Raw genomic sequence first — 17,145 nt, 5'->3', positions numbered from 1 at the left:
CATGTCTATATGTACTGTAACTACTACCTGTAACACATAGACATGTCTATTTATGTACTGTAACTACTACCTATAGACATGTCTATTTATGTACTGTAACTACATATAGACATGTCTGTTTATGTACTGTTACTACTACCTATAGACTGTCTCTGTCTAGTAACACATATAGACATGTCTATTTATGTACTGTAACTACTACCTATATACTGTCACTGTCTAGTAACACATATAGACATGTCTATTTATGTACTGTAACTACTACCTATAGACATGTCTATTTATGTACTGTAACTACTACCTATATACTGTCACTGTCTAGTAACACATATAGACATGTCTATTTATGTACTGTAACTACTACCTATAGACTGTCACTGTCTAGTAACACATATAGACATGTCTATTTATGTACTGTAACTACTACCTATAGACTGTCACTGTCTAGTAACACATATAGACATGTCTATTTATGTACTGTAACTACTACCTATAGACTGTCACTGTCTAGTAACACATATAGACATGTCTATTTATGTACTGTAACTACTACCTATAGACATGTCTATTTATGTACTGTAACTACTACTATAGTCACTGTCTAGTAACACATATAGACATGTCTATTTATGTACTGTAACTACTACCTATAGACTGTCTATTATATGTATTTATGTACTGTAACTACTACCTATAGACTATAGTACACATATAGACATGTCTATTTATGTACTGTAACTAGTAACACATATAGACATGTCTATTTATGTACTGTAACTACTACTTATATACTGTCACTGTCTACTGTCTAGTAACACATATAGACATGTCTGTTATGTACTGTAACTACTACCTATATACTGTCACTGTCTAGTAACACATATAGACATGTCTATTTATGTACTGTAACTACTACCTATAGACTGTTACTGTCTAGTAACACATATAGACATGTCTATTTATGTACTGTAACTACTACCTATAGACTGTTACTGTCTAGTAACACATATAGACATGTCTATTTATGTACTGTAACTACTACCTATCCTATAGACTGTCACTGTCTAGTAACACATATAGACATGTCTATTATGTACTGTAACTACTACCTATAGACTGTCTATTTATGTACTGTAACTACTACGTATAGACTGTCACTGTCTAGTAACACATATAGACATGTCTGTTTATGTACTGTTACTACTACCTATAGAGTGTCACTGTCTAGTAACACATATAGACATGTCTATTATGTACTGTAACTACTACCTATAGACTGTCCCTGTCTAGTAACACATATAGACATGTCTATTTATGTACTGTAACTACTACCTATAGACATGTCTATTTATGTACTGTAACTACTACGTATAGACTGTCACTGTCTAGTAACACATATAGACATGTCTGTTTATGTACTGTTACTACTACCTATAGACTGTCACTGTCTAGTAACACATATAGACATGTCTATTTATGTACTGTAACTACTACCTATAGACATGTCTATTTATGTACTGTAACTAATACCTATAGACATGTCTATTTATGTACTGTTACTACTACCTATAGACATGTCTATTTATGTACTGTAACTACTACCTAAAGACTGTCACTGTCTAGTAACACATATAGACATGTCTATTTATGTACTGTAACTACTACCTATAGACTGTCACTGTCTAGTAACACATATAGACATGTCTATTTATGTACTGTAACTACTACCTATAGACTGTCACTGTCTAGTAACACATATAGACATGTCTATTTATGTACTGTAACTACTACCTATAGACTGTCACTGTATGGGAACACATATAGACATGTCTACTTAATGTGCTGTAACTGTTTTACTAGGCCATCAATGTAGGGTAACATTCTACTTTAATAAGTAAGGATTGTATCCTTGTAAGTTGACATATATAATGTTATATAACGTTCTATAGCGGTCCCCGCTTCCCCGCTAAGTTTGAAGCTATTGGTGAAACAAAAATATGATACTATAGCTTTTAATTAGCTGATAAGTAATATTTTTTATTGTTCAGAATATTGAATTTTAATGTATAATAGAGCGCTTCAGTGTATCATAAGTCGATTAACTTTGACTGGATATTGAATCTAATTTTTAATGTTTTATTCACTTTATTATGTATGTAACACTTGAATAAAATTAATTGCTATTATCGTTATTATTAAATAAGCATAGTATCAAAGCTCAGTCGGTTAGAACGTTGACCAATGTAACCTCCAGTGAAGATTCGAGGCGCGTGGTTCAACTCTCCAACCCGTAGTTGATGTTTTTCTCATGAAGCTGAGAAACGGACGCATCTGTGGTTGCAGTTGGACAAGGCACTTTCTCCTAATGGTTGTGGACGGCATGGGTCTACTTTATATGTTGTTCAGTGAGGTAGCCATCAATTAATACAAAGAAATCCCGCCTCAAAATAACACTGGCTGTTCATGGGACGAAAAACCATGCAGACATTTTTGATAAGCAAAGGAATTTGTTAAGTATTAACAATATGCTCATGAAACAAAACAAGTTTAGTTACTAAATTTAGATAATATTATATCCAGCAATGTCGTAAGCAGACACATTGATTTCATAAACAATAGGAGATGAATGATTCTGAATAAGTCCCACAACAATTAAATACCCATAATTCCACTTGCCTTATGACGTCATAATAGGCCAACGTCATTTTCATTGTCTCACAGTGATTTCCCTACACAACACAGTGGATAAACTGGTGAGTTGTATTTATTTTTCCTTGGTATGATTAATGAAAATGAATTTAAAGTATCACAGATCTAGAAGGTGTAGAGAGGAATTTGATATGATCAGAGTAAGAGAGCGTGTTTTGTGGGGTATGTGTTTGTAGTTTCCTCGTTTACGGAATGTGCCGAGGACGATTCCAGATAGGAGGTTGTGTGTAATTGAGGAATAGACACATTTATTTGTCAAGTTTGATGTTAAGGATGATATGATCGAGAGAAACTAGCTTTCATCTGTTATGATAACCTTTAAAGTAGATTTTAAATGTAAACAATAGGGATATTTGGTCCTATCGGTGACCTCATGTCGCCTTTTCATAATAAAGACATAAAATTACCGGTATATCATGTTTCATTTAATACAATCTTCACTATGAGGACAGCTACGTATAGCCGATTATTATCAAAGGATGATATTCTCATTATCTAACGTTACATTAACGTGAAAGCGAAAATTAAAACCGTGAAATAATGTGATACGTGTATAGTAGATATCTTTCAATCTAGATTGAGATTTTATTAACATAGTTTAAATACCATTTGATAGTTTTTAAATAAAAACCCGTGGACAATTTGACCCGTGAAAATAATCATTTTCATAGGAATTTCATTGTTCAACATTTGGCTTTCTGGCGTTCAATTATTTTTCTCACGGTTTTCAATCATACATATAATTCTTAGATTGTACACGTACTGCTGGATGTTGTTAAGAACGCGATTGATGGCGTAACCCATTGTGACATGGTTACGCTACATAAAGTGATGACGTGAATTTTTGTGAGTGATGTTTATGGTGCCCCCCCCCCTCCTTTTTTTATTGTAAAAAGCGCAATACCCATGAGCTAATTTGATCAACAGCATCAAGCGTTTTTGTAAAATTCTGGTTTGCTTCGCCGGAATACTTAGTAAACAGGCAATCTATTTGTTTTCTTCTTCATATGTGAGTTTAATCAGTAATACGGACATATCTAAAACGTACTGCTGCTGGACTCAAAAGTATAAATAATTTCCATTTCAGATTTGTTTGTTTGGTCGTTTACTTTAATATTACCTTTAAACGGGAAAATAAAAAAGTTTCATGGTAGAGAGTTACTTCCCTTTACTAGCCTTTCAATTTTATACGTTGCAGACCTCTATCTTTTCATGTCCATTATGTGTAATACGAGTACATCATCACTGGGCCACCCGACCGTCTACCCTGTTTTCATACACTCCCTTGAATCACAAAATAATATATCAAGGATATTGATTCAATGCCCTGATGACCGACACCCTTGTTTCTGAAACAACATCTATTTCTTCTATAACATGTAACATGCATACTGATGTGACTTATCGAAATTGTTTGGAAAACTATTCCGATGTTTTTTCAACACCAGTATTCTGTGACGGAAAAGCCTGAGAAGTTTTCCAATTGAAGTTATTTACAGTTCTGTTTGTATTAGCTGGACAACTGACAGAAATCAAACCGATCAATAGATACATTTATAATATATAATAATTTTAACTATTCATTGTCATTAAGATTAGCCGATAATATCCCAATTAGACAGAAATTTGATTTCTTGTGTGCACTGTTGACAATACGAGTCCATATGTCCCCGAAATGATAAAAAAAAAAAAAATGACTACTAAACGCTTGTTTTTTTTTAAAAAGTATTTGAGAATTTCGCAAGTACTATGTATAAATAAAATCAAATATCAACAAATATGTATTTCATTATGGAGAGTCATGAAGTTTAAACCTCGCGAAAATTTGATTTCTTTATTTATCATTATCATTGTAAATAACCACAAATTTAATTGAGTTCCTTTATTTCAGATTGCCGTTTCCTTGTTCTTTGTTCGATCTGGTTATACTTTAATTTACGTCATGACTCAGCGACGCCACATTGTAGTAGATCCACAGGTATGTTGTTTTCACAATTTCATAAAATATGTTTACAACTCATCCAAGATTAGACAGACTAGTTTAGTGGTTCTTAAAATAAATAATCAATAAAACATAATGAAGACAATACTGACATATTAACAGGATCTTATTCTAAACTAAACTTCGATAAAACAACAGCAGAATAAGAACAAGGGAACGATTTATAATGGGAATTATGGAGAAAAGTGCGTGGAGAATAAGACAAGGCCCCAGTCCCAGGTAGACAAAGGCTGGTTAGAGGGGTAACATGTGCTTAGTGAAAAATTTCAAATTTGAATGAAACAAAACTGGAAAAAGATTCTTTATTCATCATCTCAAATGTGAAGATTTGTCGAGAGGGGACAGAGAAAAAAGAATGATAGAAAGAAGACAGAAATACTAAATATTATCCTTGTTTTAAGGATCTTGCGGATGTTGCCAGTCTCAATGGTACAGAGGGATGTCCAGCGCCACTGCTGGGAAGATGTCTATTGGGATGTTATTACTTTTTCCGACCAAGTAAGAGGCAAGTGGTATACGAGATTGACCCAACATTATTCGTGGAGCCCGTTTGGACTGGTATTGCCTCGATGGACGTTCAAGCAAACGACGAAGTGGTAATCGACTCATTAGTGGAATCAAGACCATAGCGACTCATGTCTACGGTATTCTCCAACACCGTAGAGCGATCTCATAGCCAAATAAGGACTGTTGAACTACCAGGCCAGCTGCCAGGCAAGATGGCATCCCCAGCTTCAGTAAGGGCGAGGCAGATGGAGGGATCACTAGGTCCGGTAGACTCGACAAGATGTTTCAAGAATACTGTGGAGAATCCATGGAACTGCGAATGCCCGTCCAGTGTGAAACCAATGGAGACGAGGACAAGCAAGAATCTTTTAAAAAGATTCCGGAGACATGCGTGCATCGATATGAATGGTTCAGATCTATTCTGGGATGGACCACTGTGTAATTAGAATAGTCACGACAATGATGGTAAATTTTAAAGTACATTTACCATCAATTTTCAAAATGAATTTAGGGAACAAATGGATAACTTGATAGTTTTCTAGTACATGAACTGAAACGTAAATTGCCTTTAACAGAATTTATGTGTCTTTGGATGAGAATAGCAAGACAATCGATTTGCTTGATAATTTGACCAAGTTTCTTCATTTTTCAAAAGGATTGTGATATGACGTCTTTCGAGGAAATATGGTCATTTGGTTAAATATTGATGCCAGTATTTACATTTTTATCACATAAATCAATATCAATTTCTATATCAAATAAAATGTTGATGAAAATTGACTTCCTATCTTATATTCTTTTTATATCGACAATATTCTGAGTTATAAATTGGTAAATATATGGGGTGTGTTCGACCCGTTGAAATTTCTCTAACTTCCTCTATCGATCTAGCATAATTTTGGATCTTTAACTTCACAAAAGACCTCTGTGATAATGAAACATAGTTAAGTTTTACTGAAATGTTCGTTGACGTAGTGACCAAATATGGAACCAAAGTATCAATTTTAAAAGTGAAGTTTAACAGTACGGAATCCTGAGTTCTTTTTCTGAAGTAAAAATTGCGGGTAATACTATGAATGTTACTAAATACCATATGTTTGGTTTCGGTCTCAAGTGTTTCCGATTTTTAGCCGACCTAAATTGACCCCCCCCCCCCCCCCAACAAATTGTCTAATACAGATTATCATTACCCCAAAGCAGTTTAAATAAAGAAGAAAAATATTTGTTTCCGGGAAATGAATCTAAACGATCCTGTCAAAATTCATTAAGGAAGTTTTTTGATGACATTAAAAGCAAAATCGATGAAATGAATAAAATGACGATCAATATGCAAGTTGATGAATGTATTACAAGAATAATAACGCACAAGATAGGTTTACTATTGTTAATGAAGGTGGATCAAAACATAGGTGAATGTTGCCTCGACGAAACGAGAAAAGTTTCATAATCCACTTTTTGTTCTTTTCTCTAAATAGCTGTTCAATAAGACTAATAATAAAAGTATTGTATGTGCCTGATTTACATTCACTTGAAGGATGAGTGATTGTTTAGAGGCCATTAAGAGTTAAGTGAAGACGTCTGAGAATTTTTCGAAATCCACTTCCCCTCGGAGCTGCAGTGGTTGTTTCTGTGTGAGCTTCAATACCAGGTGGTACCTCTGTAGGTCTCTCACACTTCCACATCCTGGAGACAGTCGTTCTAGCTGAGGCAGGGCACAACGAATAGCAGCTACGTTCATTCTGTAAATTATTTGAATATCAGCATATTTAGATACAAAATAGAGGCAAAAAATTAGGTGTGTATGAAATGGAGGTATCAGCCCCTTGTAAATTAGTAATAATGTTTGATACATAGGAACAGTGACATTGATTCTGACGGAAGGAACCGAAACATATTAATGGATTAAGTTATAAATATTTATTAAAACCCTCCTTCGAGATGCAGCTGCTAAATGATGACAGGGTTTTGGGACAAGAGGGACATTTGTAACATTGCATGTCCCATTTCCAACTCCCCCTCCCCTCAATAATTTTTTCCGGGTCATCATTTGGTAGTCGATATTCACAATCGAATTTCGATCCTTCATTTTGTTTCTACGCTATATAAAGCTTATTCATATTTAAAGTGTATGTTATAGGAAGCCATTCATTCTGTCTACTTTCTTTTTCCGTTTATAGACATAAGCAAGTCTAATTTGTTTTGATCACATATGGGTAGGTTCTCATAGACTTGCTCAAGTCATTATATGGGCAAACAAATAACCACAATTGTAATAATTGAAACACAGTTAAGTATATCATAAAATTTTTACCTTGTTTGATAATCGATTTGCGAGTCCAATGTTTGATTGAAATTCAGAGGGATGACTCTTTTCAACAAACCATCAAACTCGCACTGACTCTGTATAGTTGTCATAGAGGCCGCACATTCGTTTGACTTGTTCACCCTTACAAAGGACTCCAGGACTGCACAACAGACAGATTCATGACGTTTATGTGGTAATTAATCAGTTTACTTGAATTACATATTAGAAAAGCAATCGATGATTTGTGAAATTCCGTTGACAAATTAGGATTATATGAAAAAATAAATAAATCAACAAAATAGTAAAAATAAGAAGAAGAAGAAAAAAAAAGTGTCCTAAAAAAGGAAAAATAAGGAAAAACTTCAAAGGCAATGATTGCTGTTTTAATGATTCTACAAGAACGCAATGAAGTTGTAAATAAAATATCAACTCTACCTCCGTTTTATTTGAGCCGTTCCTACTGGTGGGGGACTATCTAGTTTCATGCTGTTTGTAAGTGTAACTTACAGAATACAATAATTTCGAAATGTACACACAAACAATGTGAAATTCGGGGTAAGATAGAATTCAAAATTAAATTGATCAATGCTGCAAACATGAAACCCATGCACAATAATTAGTTACGATATTCCGCACAGCCATTAATTGTTTTCCATTTAAATTTAGATATTATCATGCTTGAAAATCAAAACACGGGTGATATAGGAAGATGAGTTTCGATGTTTCTCATGCTCAAAAGTATAATGTATAAATTCATGTTAAAAACTATATAGAGTTTTTGGGACTTCTTATCGGAAGATGAATATTTTGAAAACGAACGTTAATAGCAGTAAAGAGTGAATCCCATATTGTTAATGAATACAAATAAATATGTAACTTAAATACACAACTTATAATAAGTCACATTTTCAATATTCTCTAGCTGCAGCACAGACAGTGATTAAATTGATCGAACTCAAGTCTTGAGACCTACATTTGTTTGTAAGTAGAGTGACTTTCCCGTCTTGTTGACAAACAACACCGCTTGGTTCAATAAGACTCCTGATCTGATGTGGACGAGGACAGACTTTCTCTGCCTGCTGTAATATCCACTCAAGGGTTAGGGTTCGGCTTCTATACGTCGAAAACAAACTATTACATCAGAATAAATGCCAATATGTTAACAATCATAATCCAAGCTCAAATCCAATAGAACTAAGGCAAAATATTAACAAGAGAAAGATTTACATGACGACGCTTGAAAAGGTACAAGGTGTTCCGGAAGAGTATACACCTTCTACTTCAACGACGACACCCGCCATGTAATTCTTAGTAAATCCAATTAAGTAATATCACGTTCTCAAATCAGTTCAATTTATACAACAACGGCAACAGGCAAACCAACGAGTATCAGACACATCATGCTTCATACCGTACTAAGAAATAGAATATTTCTCAATGAGATCACCATGACGACCGTAAAACTTCCCCATAATTTTTATTAACCTGCATTCTTTGACACCATCACGGTGAAGGCCTTAAACCTGATATTAAAATCCGTACAATACAATCACCAGACGAAAAGAGTTATTCGTCTGTCTGACGTAAAGACTCATAACGTCCATTTATCATGAAGTTGTTGTGATACTACATTTGACAAATAGAGGTTGCAATTTTGATAGGTTTTGAATGTGGGCACAAGCGTTGACTATTTTTTAATTGATTGCTAAAAAATTCTCCACTCCTTGGTCGGCCTAAAAATAAAACTGGGAAACAGAGCAGGCAACACAAAATTTTAATTCAATAGACAGATTACTCCTTAATGTGTGACCTTTTTATAATCCCGATGTTACATTGAACATTGAAATGGCATTCTACCATGTCTTCAACACTATCTATTAGGACTATAAGTCATTAGCATTATCATGTAACTCACCGGCTGCATTCATATCACCAAAGATAAAAGATAGGGTTTTAGCCAGTAATTGCCGTTATGCATGTGAACATGAGTGATTAAATTAAAGGACATTCACAACAAACAAGAAATTATATGATGTCAGAATCTGAGCTCGAACGTACGACTCCATGAAAATTCGACTAACGTGGATGAAACGTCTGTGTTATAGACACCAATGTAGAAAGCATCGACATTGCAATCATAAATTCACTATTGAGAGCATAAGCACTTAACGTTTTTGGTCCACTTTGATTTTTCAAATTTTCAGTATAAGCGCACGCTTGTACCAGTTGTTGAGGGTAGAACTACAGCTATATCTGATCGCACTTGATTAGGTTCTGATGCCCAAAAATGGGTACATGTGTGCGCTATGAGTCACAATTGCATTTAAAGCTGGTGAAACCTCCATGATTTAGTTCATATTCCTTCAGGTAGCAACTTTGACGATCTGTAAAAAAATATCAAACGACAAATATCCAAGATGTTTTTCTTTCTGGTAATTGGTATTTGGATATAACTCATTGGGATGATCTATCTGAAATAATTGAAACGAGAAATTATTTTTTCCTTTTTATTGCTGGTCACAATTAGGTCGAATCAGGCGGTTACGCGCCATACAGTCCTTCACAAAACATTCCGTGTCCTTTGTTATTAATCAGAACTTTGAATTATGTGTGCTTTTACGCTACATCCTTGTCGCTTAAAATAAACAACAGACCTCGCTGTTGTTCACTTACTTGTTTTTATAAGGCTATTTGTAAATGTCATACCAGCACCTTGTAATAATTTTAATTTCGTTCATGGTAATATACAGGTAGTCCCTCCCTACTTGTATTACAAATGTAAACAATGTATTTTGTTTCTTTCTGGCGTTATTTACATTGATGCTTTATGTAGACAAATAAGCTAACAAATACAACATTTCTAACTATTACTAGGACATAAGATATTTATTATTGTACGGAGTATTTTACAACTTACCGACATTTATCTCCAAGCCAGAGAAGTAAGTCTTTCCTGTTAAGGATATCGTTGAAGTGGATTGTACGGAGTATATAACAACTTACCGACATTTATCTCCAAGCCAGAGAAGTAAGTCTGTCCTGTTAAGGATATCGTTGAAGTGGACCTGTATAAGTTTGTTCGCCTCTTCATAGGTATCATATGTAACTGACATTTCATTCAAGCTGTACACCCTAACGAGAGCTGTAACTTCACCGCAGTGTTCTTTTCTAAGTAAATTTGATGTAGAAAATCCTGCAACTATAAAATTAGAAAAAAATTACCACTTCTGAATATAGAACAAATAAATTTAAATAATATGTCAGTTCGGTACCTATTATATTGATTACAAAACTGTATAAAATCAAATATTTTATATTAGAATTATATATTGGAAATACTAACACTGATACGTAGCGACGTGTTCTAGTAGGAAATATACCTTTCCTCTACAGCTCGAAAGACAGAAACTGAAGGTTGAAATATTCTAACAATATCTGATGACATAAAGTTTTAGTAAACGATTATACAATTATAAAAATGACATAAATATATGTATATATTTTACTATCATTTGTAAGGGTTGTCAGATAAGACACGCACAAAACAATTTTATGTTACCTAGCGAACTGTCTATCCTAACCTAGAATCTGATTTTACACATCTTAATAAATAATGTTAATCTCCTATTCAAAATCAAATCTATTTTAAGTGTGAAATTCAATAGATACGTTAATCTTAAAATATGCAACTGTAACAAGAAGCTATAAAAACGGAACGTTTACATACATATACAATATACAGTTATATCGATTTTACACATAAGTATGGATATATATACCTTTATCGTGGTATAATGAATTGATCACTGAATATAAGAACGACATGTATTCAACAATATAAATAGGATATATCGAAATGAAACACAATGTTTGAAACATACCCATCAAGTATAATGTCACAGTTAGAATCATGATGATGTATGTAGTGGTGATCGGCATCTTCTACGGTATGCCTGTGTAAACACTCTTCTTATATAACCAAGGGCCCACACATTGTACATAAGATATCAGAGTACCACTTTTGATTAAGTTGAAACAATATTTTATATCAATCAATTTCAAATAACAAATATGATTATTAGTGAATAAAAACATGAAAAAACTGAATGAGCAAATTGATAAAAAGTTATACAAAATATTGATATAATTATAAATAGATAGTTTACCTTTCACTGAATTTCAAAGTAAGCCAAGTCTGGATATAAACTCTTTTTTATGATCTACATGAAACTTATATATGTTTCAGTAAGATTGTGAAATCAGGGATTTCGTGAAATCACCGAAACTTTCAGTGAATTCGTGAAACCCCTAATTCACTTATTAATTTCACGAAATAACTAAAATTTTTAGGGATTTCCGGTAATGACTGAATAATGTTTCAGTTATTTCACGAAATCCCTGAATGTCCTTTGCGTTAAATTATAGTAAGTGAAATATATATATATATATATATATATATATATATATGTAAAGGCGGTTGTTCAGTGGTGGAAGTTGTCGAAGGCGGTTGTTCAGTGGTGGAAGTGGTCGAAGGCGGTTGTTCAGTGGTGGAAGTGGTCGAGGGCGGTTGTTCAGTGGTGGAAGTGGTCGAAGGCAATGGTTCAGTGGTAGTAGTGGTCAAAGGCGGTTGTTCAGTGGTGGTAGTGATTGAAGGCGGTTGTTCAGTTATGATATTGGTCGAAGGCGGTTGTTCAGTGGTGGAAGTGGTCGAAGGCGGTTGTTCAGTGGTGGAAGTGGTTGAAGGTGGTTGTTCAGTGGTGGTAGTGGTCGAAGGCGATGGTTCAGTGGTGGTAGTGGTCGAAGGCGGTTGTTCAGTGGTGGTAGTGGTCGAAGGCGGTTGTTCAGTGGTGGTACTGGTCGAAGGTGATGGTTCAGTGGTGGTACTGGTCGAAGGCGATGGTTCAGTGGTGGTAACGACTTCTCTTTCAAATGGTGAAGAACGCCAGAATTGATTTTACTCAAATTTCACCGGAATATATTTTGGTGATGGTTTTAAATTTGATAGTAAGTCGTAGTCACCGCTCCAACAGGGGACAATAGAAGTGAATCCAACCTAGGATTCATTTTCAATATGATACTCTCTCTTTTTGTTTCTACTAAAACGATTTTGTCCCATTTTGATCCAGAACATCTTTGGGTTTTAGGAACATGAGATTTTTGTTATATTTTCTAGTCATTTTTGTTCACAATTCAACTCTGTCGATCGTTTACTCAGTAAAATAATCAAATTTCATTATCTTTTTCCTTGCTTTAACGTAATCCGTGTACACTAATTGCTATGGCAGATGAACGCGTTCTTGAAAAAAAAAATGTGCGACCCTGTAACTGCTGTTTATATCAGACTCGCATTCAACAAATGTGACATATCACTTTCAGTTATTAATGAATATATGGTAACTATGGCAACATATTTTTTTTTCGTTTGTGTATAATTATAACATTCTAGTAAATTACAATATAATGCAAATACGTGACTTTGATGAATGGATGTGACAGATAAGTTAAAACCTGCTATTTCTTTACCTGTAACTGACTTAATGTATATTTTTTCTGCTTTATAGCGTTTGATGCTTCTATGCACCTGCTTGTTGAAGTTATTGCTTGGAGCGGTATCCGTTATAATATTTCAATTTTGCACATGCTAAGGGAGACAACTTCGTTAATACGTAAGAACAACACCATTAGTCGCATAGTAATGTCATAGGTCAGACTTCATTTGTGTTCTACCTCACCGAGCGTAACGTATTCTACTGTCGTTATGTTGGTAAACTTTCTAAATATAGATTTTCAGTGATAGTTCTATTAGATCAAATCATATGCATGTGATGTATACAGTAAAAACACATCTGAGTCTGGTGTTTCTGAAATCTGGTGGCAGGTTTTGGCAGGTGTTATTTATTTTGCATGGGTTCTTATTTCTATCATTTGGACACACACATCGTAACACATAATCAACATGCTAGTATGTACGACAAGGCGATAAAGATAGCATAAAACAGCCAGAGCATCCAACAAACAATTAGTAAGGCTTGTATGGTTCGCTTCCATGGAAATAAAGGAACACTTGGTTTTCCACTACTTTTTCCTATGGGAAACATAGGATTAAAATAATAATTCGAACCATTCTAAACTTTTTATTTATTTCATTTCTCATTTCCATATTTTCAGTTAATAATGCTTTTGCTAGTGAAATATAGAAAATTGTTACAGTGACTGAACCTATGTTAATACCATAGTGAATATTTAAACAACTGCAGTGATAAGAAGTCCCTGTACAACCGCTCATACTCTGTCTACAGAATTTGATACTCTGTTCCCTGCGGGAAATAGATTTTTTTTTATTATTGAGAATGAAGCAGGTTGATATGTTGGGAAAGTAAAGATTTGGAACTCCTGCCGGGATTTCGATTTGCAGACGTGTCTGCTGGGAACGAGGCTCGCAAAAGTATCTGTCGTTACTGAGAGTAACTGGATTCTTAGCAGCAAAAATAACCTACTTATCTTCCGGGAACGAGGATAATTTGGTTACCAACTGCGAATGAAGGTGGCTGGTTTATGCAACGTGAACACAAAGATAGACAAAGGGTTTTAACTGAAACGGACGGTGGCGGGGCTGTTTCCAAGGAAAGAGGGTGGCCGATGTTCCAACCATGTAAATGGAACTAGAATGTTATATTGTAAATTGTGAGCGAGAATGGATTGCTTTAAAAAAAGAGAGAAAATGGCAAGAGCGTGACGTGGGAATGGAGTTTTACATCTGGGTGAAATTGGGCAATATGAGACTACACATCGGTTTAAGTTCAGAAATTGCCTAAACCATGCGGATCAGGAACGGCATTACTAGATAAATTATATAATGAGATAAAGAAGAGCCAAACATTATTTAAACTGTATCATATACATGTTTCGTCTTTCTAGGATTCTTCAGTAATGGTGAGGGCCCAAAGCGTTGAAACATAGTCAAGACGGATTTATTCATTACGTCGGATAAATCATAGTCTGGTCAAAATGATCTTTACCTCAAAGCACGAATAGATGGTTATCAGAGAAACACGATTTACATACAGAGACATTTTCAGTCAAATAAAATTTGACCAGGAAAAAAAATCATAATTTCATTTCGTCAACTCCTTCCACTCAATATATCAACTGGACTTCACGATAAGGCAAATGTATAATTTCCCAGCAAGACAGAGGTCAGGAATTTATAGAATGTATCTGAAAGCGGTCGTTGAGACGACTAGTTAATTATGTACTCCACTACACCATATGTTGAAAGCGTTACTTCGCCTCCCGGGACAGCCGTAATTAATGTAGCCTACTTAATGCACACACATTTACATATGCGAGTGTGTTAATGTGCTGTTTACTGACATGGGATCCGACAAACATGTATTCGAATAGTGTTTCTATATAAACCTACAGATAAATAACAACATGTGAACAGAATCATGCACACTCAAATTCAAATATAAGGACAAATAGGAACAAATGAAATATTTACACGGAGTCTACTGAAAATGCACAACGAAAATAAGACCAGGTGTTTCGGAAGAGTAAACGTATTCTGCTTCACCGACGACACTCGCCAGGTAAATCTTGGTCAATCCAAATAAGTAATATTACGTTCTCAAATGGAAACAAAGTATAAAACAACGAAACAACAGACAAACTAACGAGTATCAAACACGTGCAGCTTCATATCACTAAAGAAAAAGAATATTTCTCAATGAAATTACTGTGACGAGCATAAGGAGAAAATAATCTATAATGGCGAGATGACGTCTCGACTTTTAGGAAGGGTCATTTGTAATTACATATCAAAGCAAAAGATTACGTTTCTTTTTCGGTAGGTCAATATGGACGAAAACTGTTAAAAACTAAACAAAACAGCATTTCAAGAAAAAAAAACCACACACAAAAAATGTAAATGTATGTATTATTATACATTAAAGAGGGTACAGTAACTGTAAAGCTATCACTGCATTGACTACGCAAAATAAAAAAAGAGAATAATTTTTTATTTACACAAAAAAAAAAAAAAAAAACAAAAAAAAACCTATTAACATTTGGGAAACGATAAAAATACAAAAATAGCACATACAGTACATTAGACCAATCAGATAATTGATAACAAATGTCTCACTAAAGTACCATATCTTCAACAACTCTAGGACACTGATATGTAAGTGGAGATCCCAAAATGTGAATTTAAGCAACCAAAAGTTTGTACTCTTCCTGTCATAGCCTTTACATCCTAAGACTTTAAAGCTTTATGGCCTGTTATTCTCCGAAGAAATACATTAAAAATTATAATTAAATATTAGATCATTAGCAACATGTCAATTCAGACATATAAATCAGTTTTTTTGTGATAATGGATGTTCCCATAAGCATAATCGCTAATATCAACTGGTAAATTATACTCACTGTTATAAGAATAAGAACATTCGTAGTGTATGAAAATTTCTGATTAATTCATTTCTACAAATATGGAGCTAGAACAACAATTGCGGAAAGGTAACTATTGATCAGTGATATACTTTCAACGTATGTATTTTCGTAGTAATTTTATTTGAGCACTTTTTGCGCTGCAACTAATATATAGCGTTAGAATATGATCGCTCTAATTGCTACTTCTGTCTATATTTTATACAAAGTAATCGTTATAGATACGTGACTATTGTCACTCCTGTAATTTGACAAAATGTGATTATGTGCTAAACGTTGATTGCGTCAAATTAAGTAACTAAACTGTAAATCGTAATTATCTAATTATTGGGCTGATGCTCCTCTCTGTCTTGGTTTTGACTTTTTCTTTTTGATCAGTTTGGATTTTCCTTAGTCGCCTCATAGGCTTCAAAAATCGAAAAAAGACCAGACCTAGAAGGATGAAACAGCTGTATGATGCAGTTTAATTCATTGACTGGCTCTACTGTATCCAACTATATCTAAAGATGCTATTCACTTGCGTGTCTTTTGTACAATGCTGTGATCTATGAAATTTTAGTCTTTTATTTGCCCAGTTTTAATATAATGCTTTAAATCAATATTGATATTCGCCACACAATGTGTTCTTATAAATAAGGGTTCCCTTCTAACTCCAGATTTAAATCGACTTCATACGTGGTTTATGGACGGGGCACTGCATTATTCGTCCTTAACACATTTTTCTTTTATGACCACACCAGAGAATGTCTCATGATTATTAGTTACACACTATACAAAAGAATTTGAAATATACCAAGGGTACTGAACATGCATTCTTTTATGTTTCCTGATCACGAAAACACTGTAAATAGTAAACATATATATCGCCTTTTGATTGCTATAGAAATGAAGTATCATGTAGCATTTTCTCAACACTAATTAAGTAGAAGGAATAGGTCTGTAGAGGGCATGGTCGGTTAAGGTCAAGCCCCAAAGTATAAAAATAACCGTAGGTAGAAGAAGACGATTGTTGTGAATTGTTAAGAAGACACTATGATAAGTAGTTATCAGAGTGTCCATGCCCTTTTGTCCAATGTGTCATGGAATACATTCATGATAGTGTAACTGTCATAGTAAGTTGTTTCAACTTTAGCAAATTAAGACGTAAAACTCATCAATAATGAAATCATAA

At 34.2% G+C, this 17,145-nt stretch overlaps 1 protein-coding gene across 1 annotated transcript; it reads right to left on the bottom strand.

The window, feature by feature from the left end:
* Positions 1–6,782: 6,782 nt before the first annotated feature.
* Positions 6,783–11,408, bottom strand: LOC132563099 (uncharacterized). Its single transcript, XM_060227859.1, has 5 exons — positions 11,405–11,408; positions 10,527–10,722; positions 8,497–8,636; positions 7,530–7,683; positions 6,783–6,957 (listed from the first exon to the last, which is right to left on the bottom strand). Exons 1-5 carry the CDS (start codon positions 11,406–11,408, stop codon positions 6,783–6,785), a joined length of 669 nt encoding a protein of 222 aa, XP_060083842.1.
* Between the last annotated feature and the right edge of the window lie 5,737 nt (positions 11,409–17,145).

Source organism: Ylistrum balloti, unplaced genomic scaffold (assembly GCF_031769215.1).
Source record: "Ylistrum balloti isolate Yb309-2 unplaced genomic scaffold, AGI_CSIRO_Ybal_v1 Utg371582, whole genome shotgun sequence".
Lineage (NCBI taxonomy): Eukaryota > Metazoa > Mollusca > Bivalvia > Pectinida > Pectinidae > Ylistrum > Ylistrum balloti.
The sequence above is the reverse complement of the archived record's forward strand: the minus strand, read 5'-3'. Positions and strand labels throughout refer to the sequence as shown.

Excerpts from the sequence above, each read along its gene's own strand:
- LOC132563099 (XM_060227859.1), bottom strand. Across the intron at positions 8,637-10,526 it reads TGGCTTGGAGATAAATGTCG|AAGCCGAACCCTAACCCTTG; the intron begins GTAAGTTGTTAT and ends TTCGACGTATAG. Across the intron at positions 7,684-8,496 it reads CACTCTACTTACAAACAAAT|TCCTGGAGTCCTTTGTAAGG; the intron begins GTAGGTCTCAAG and ends TCTGTTGTGCAG.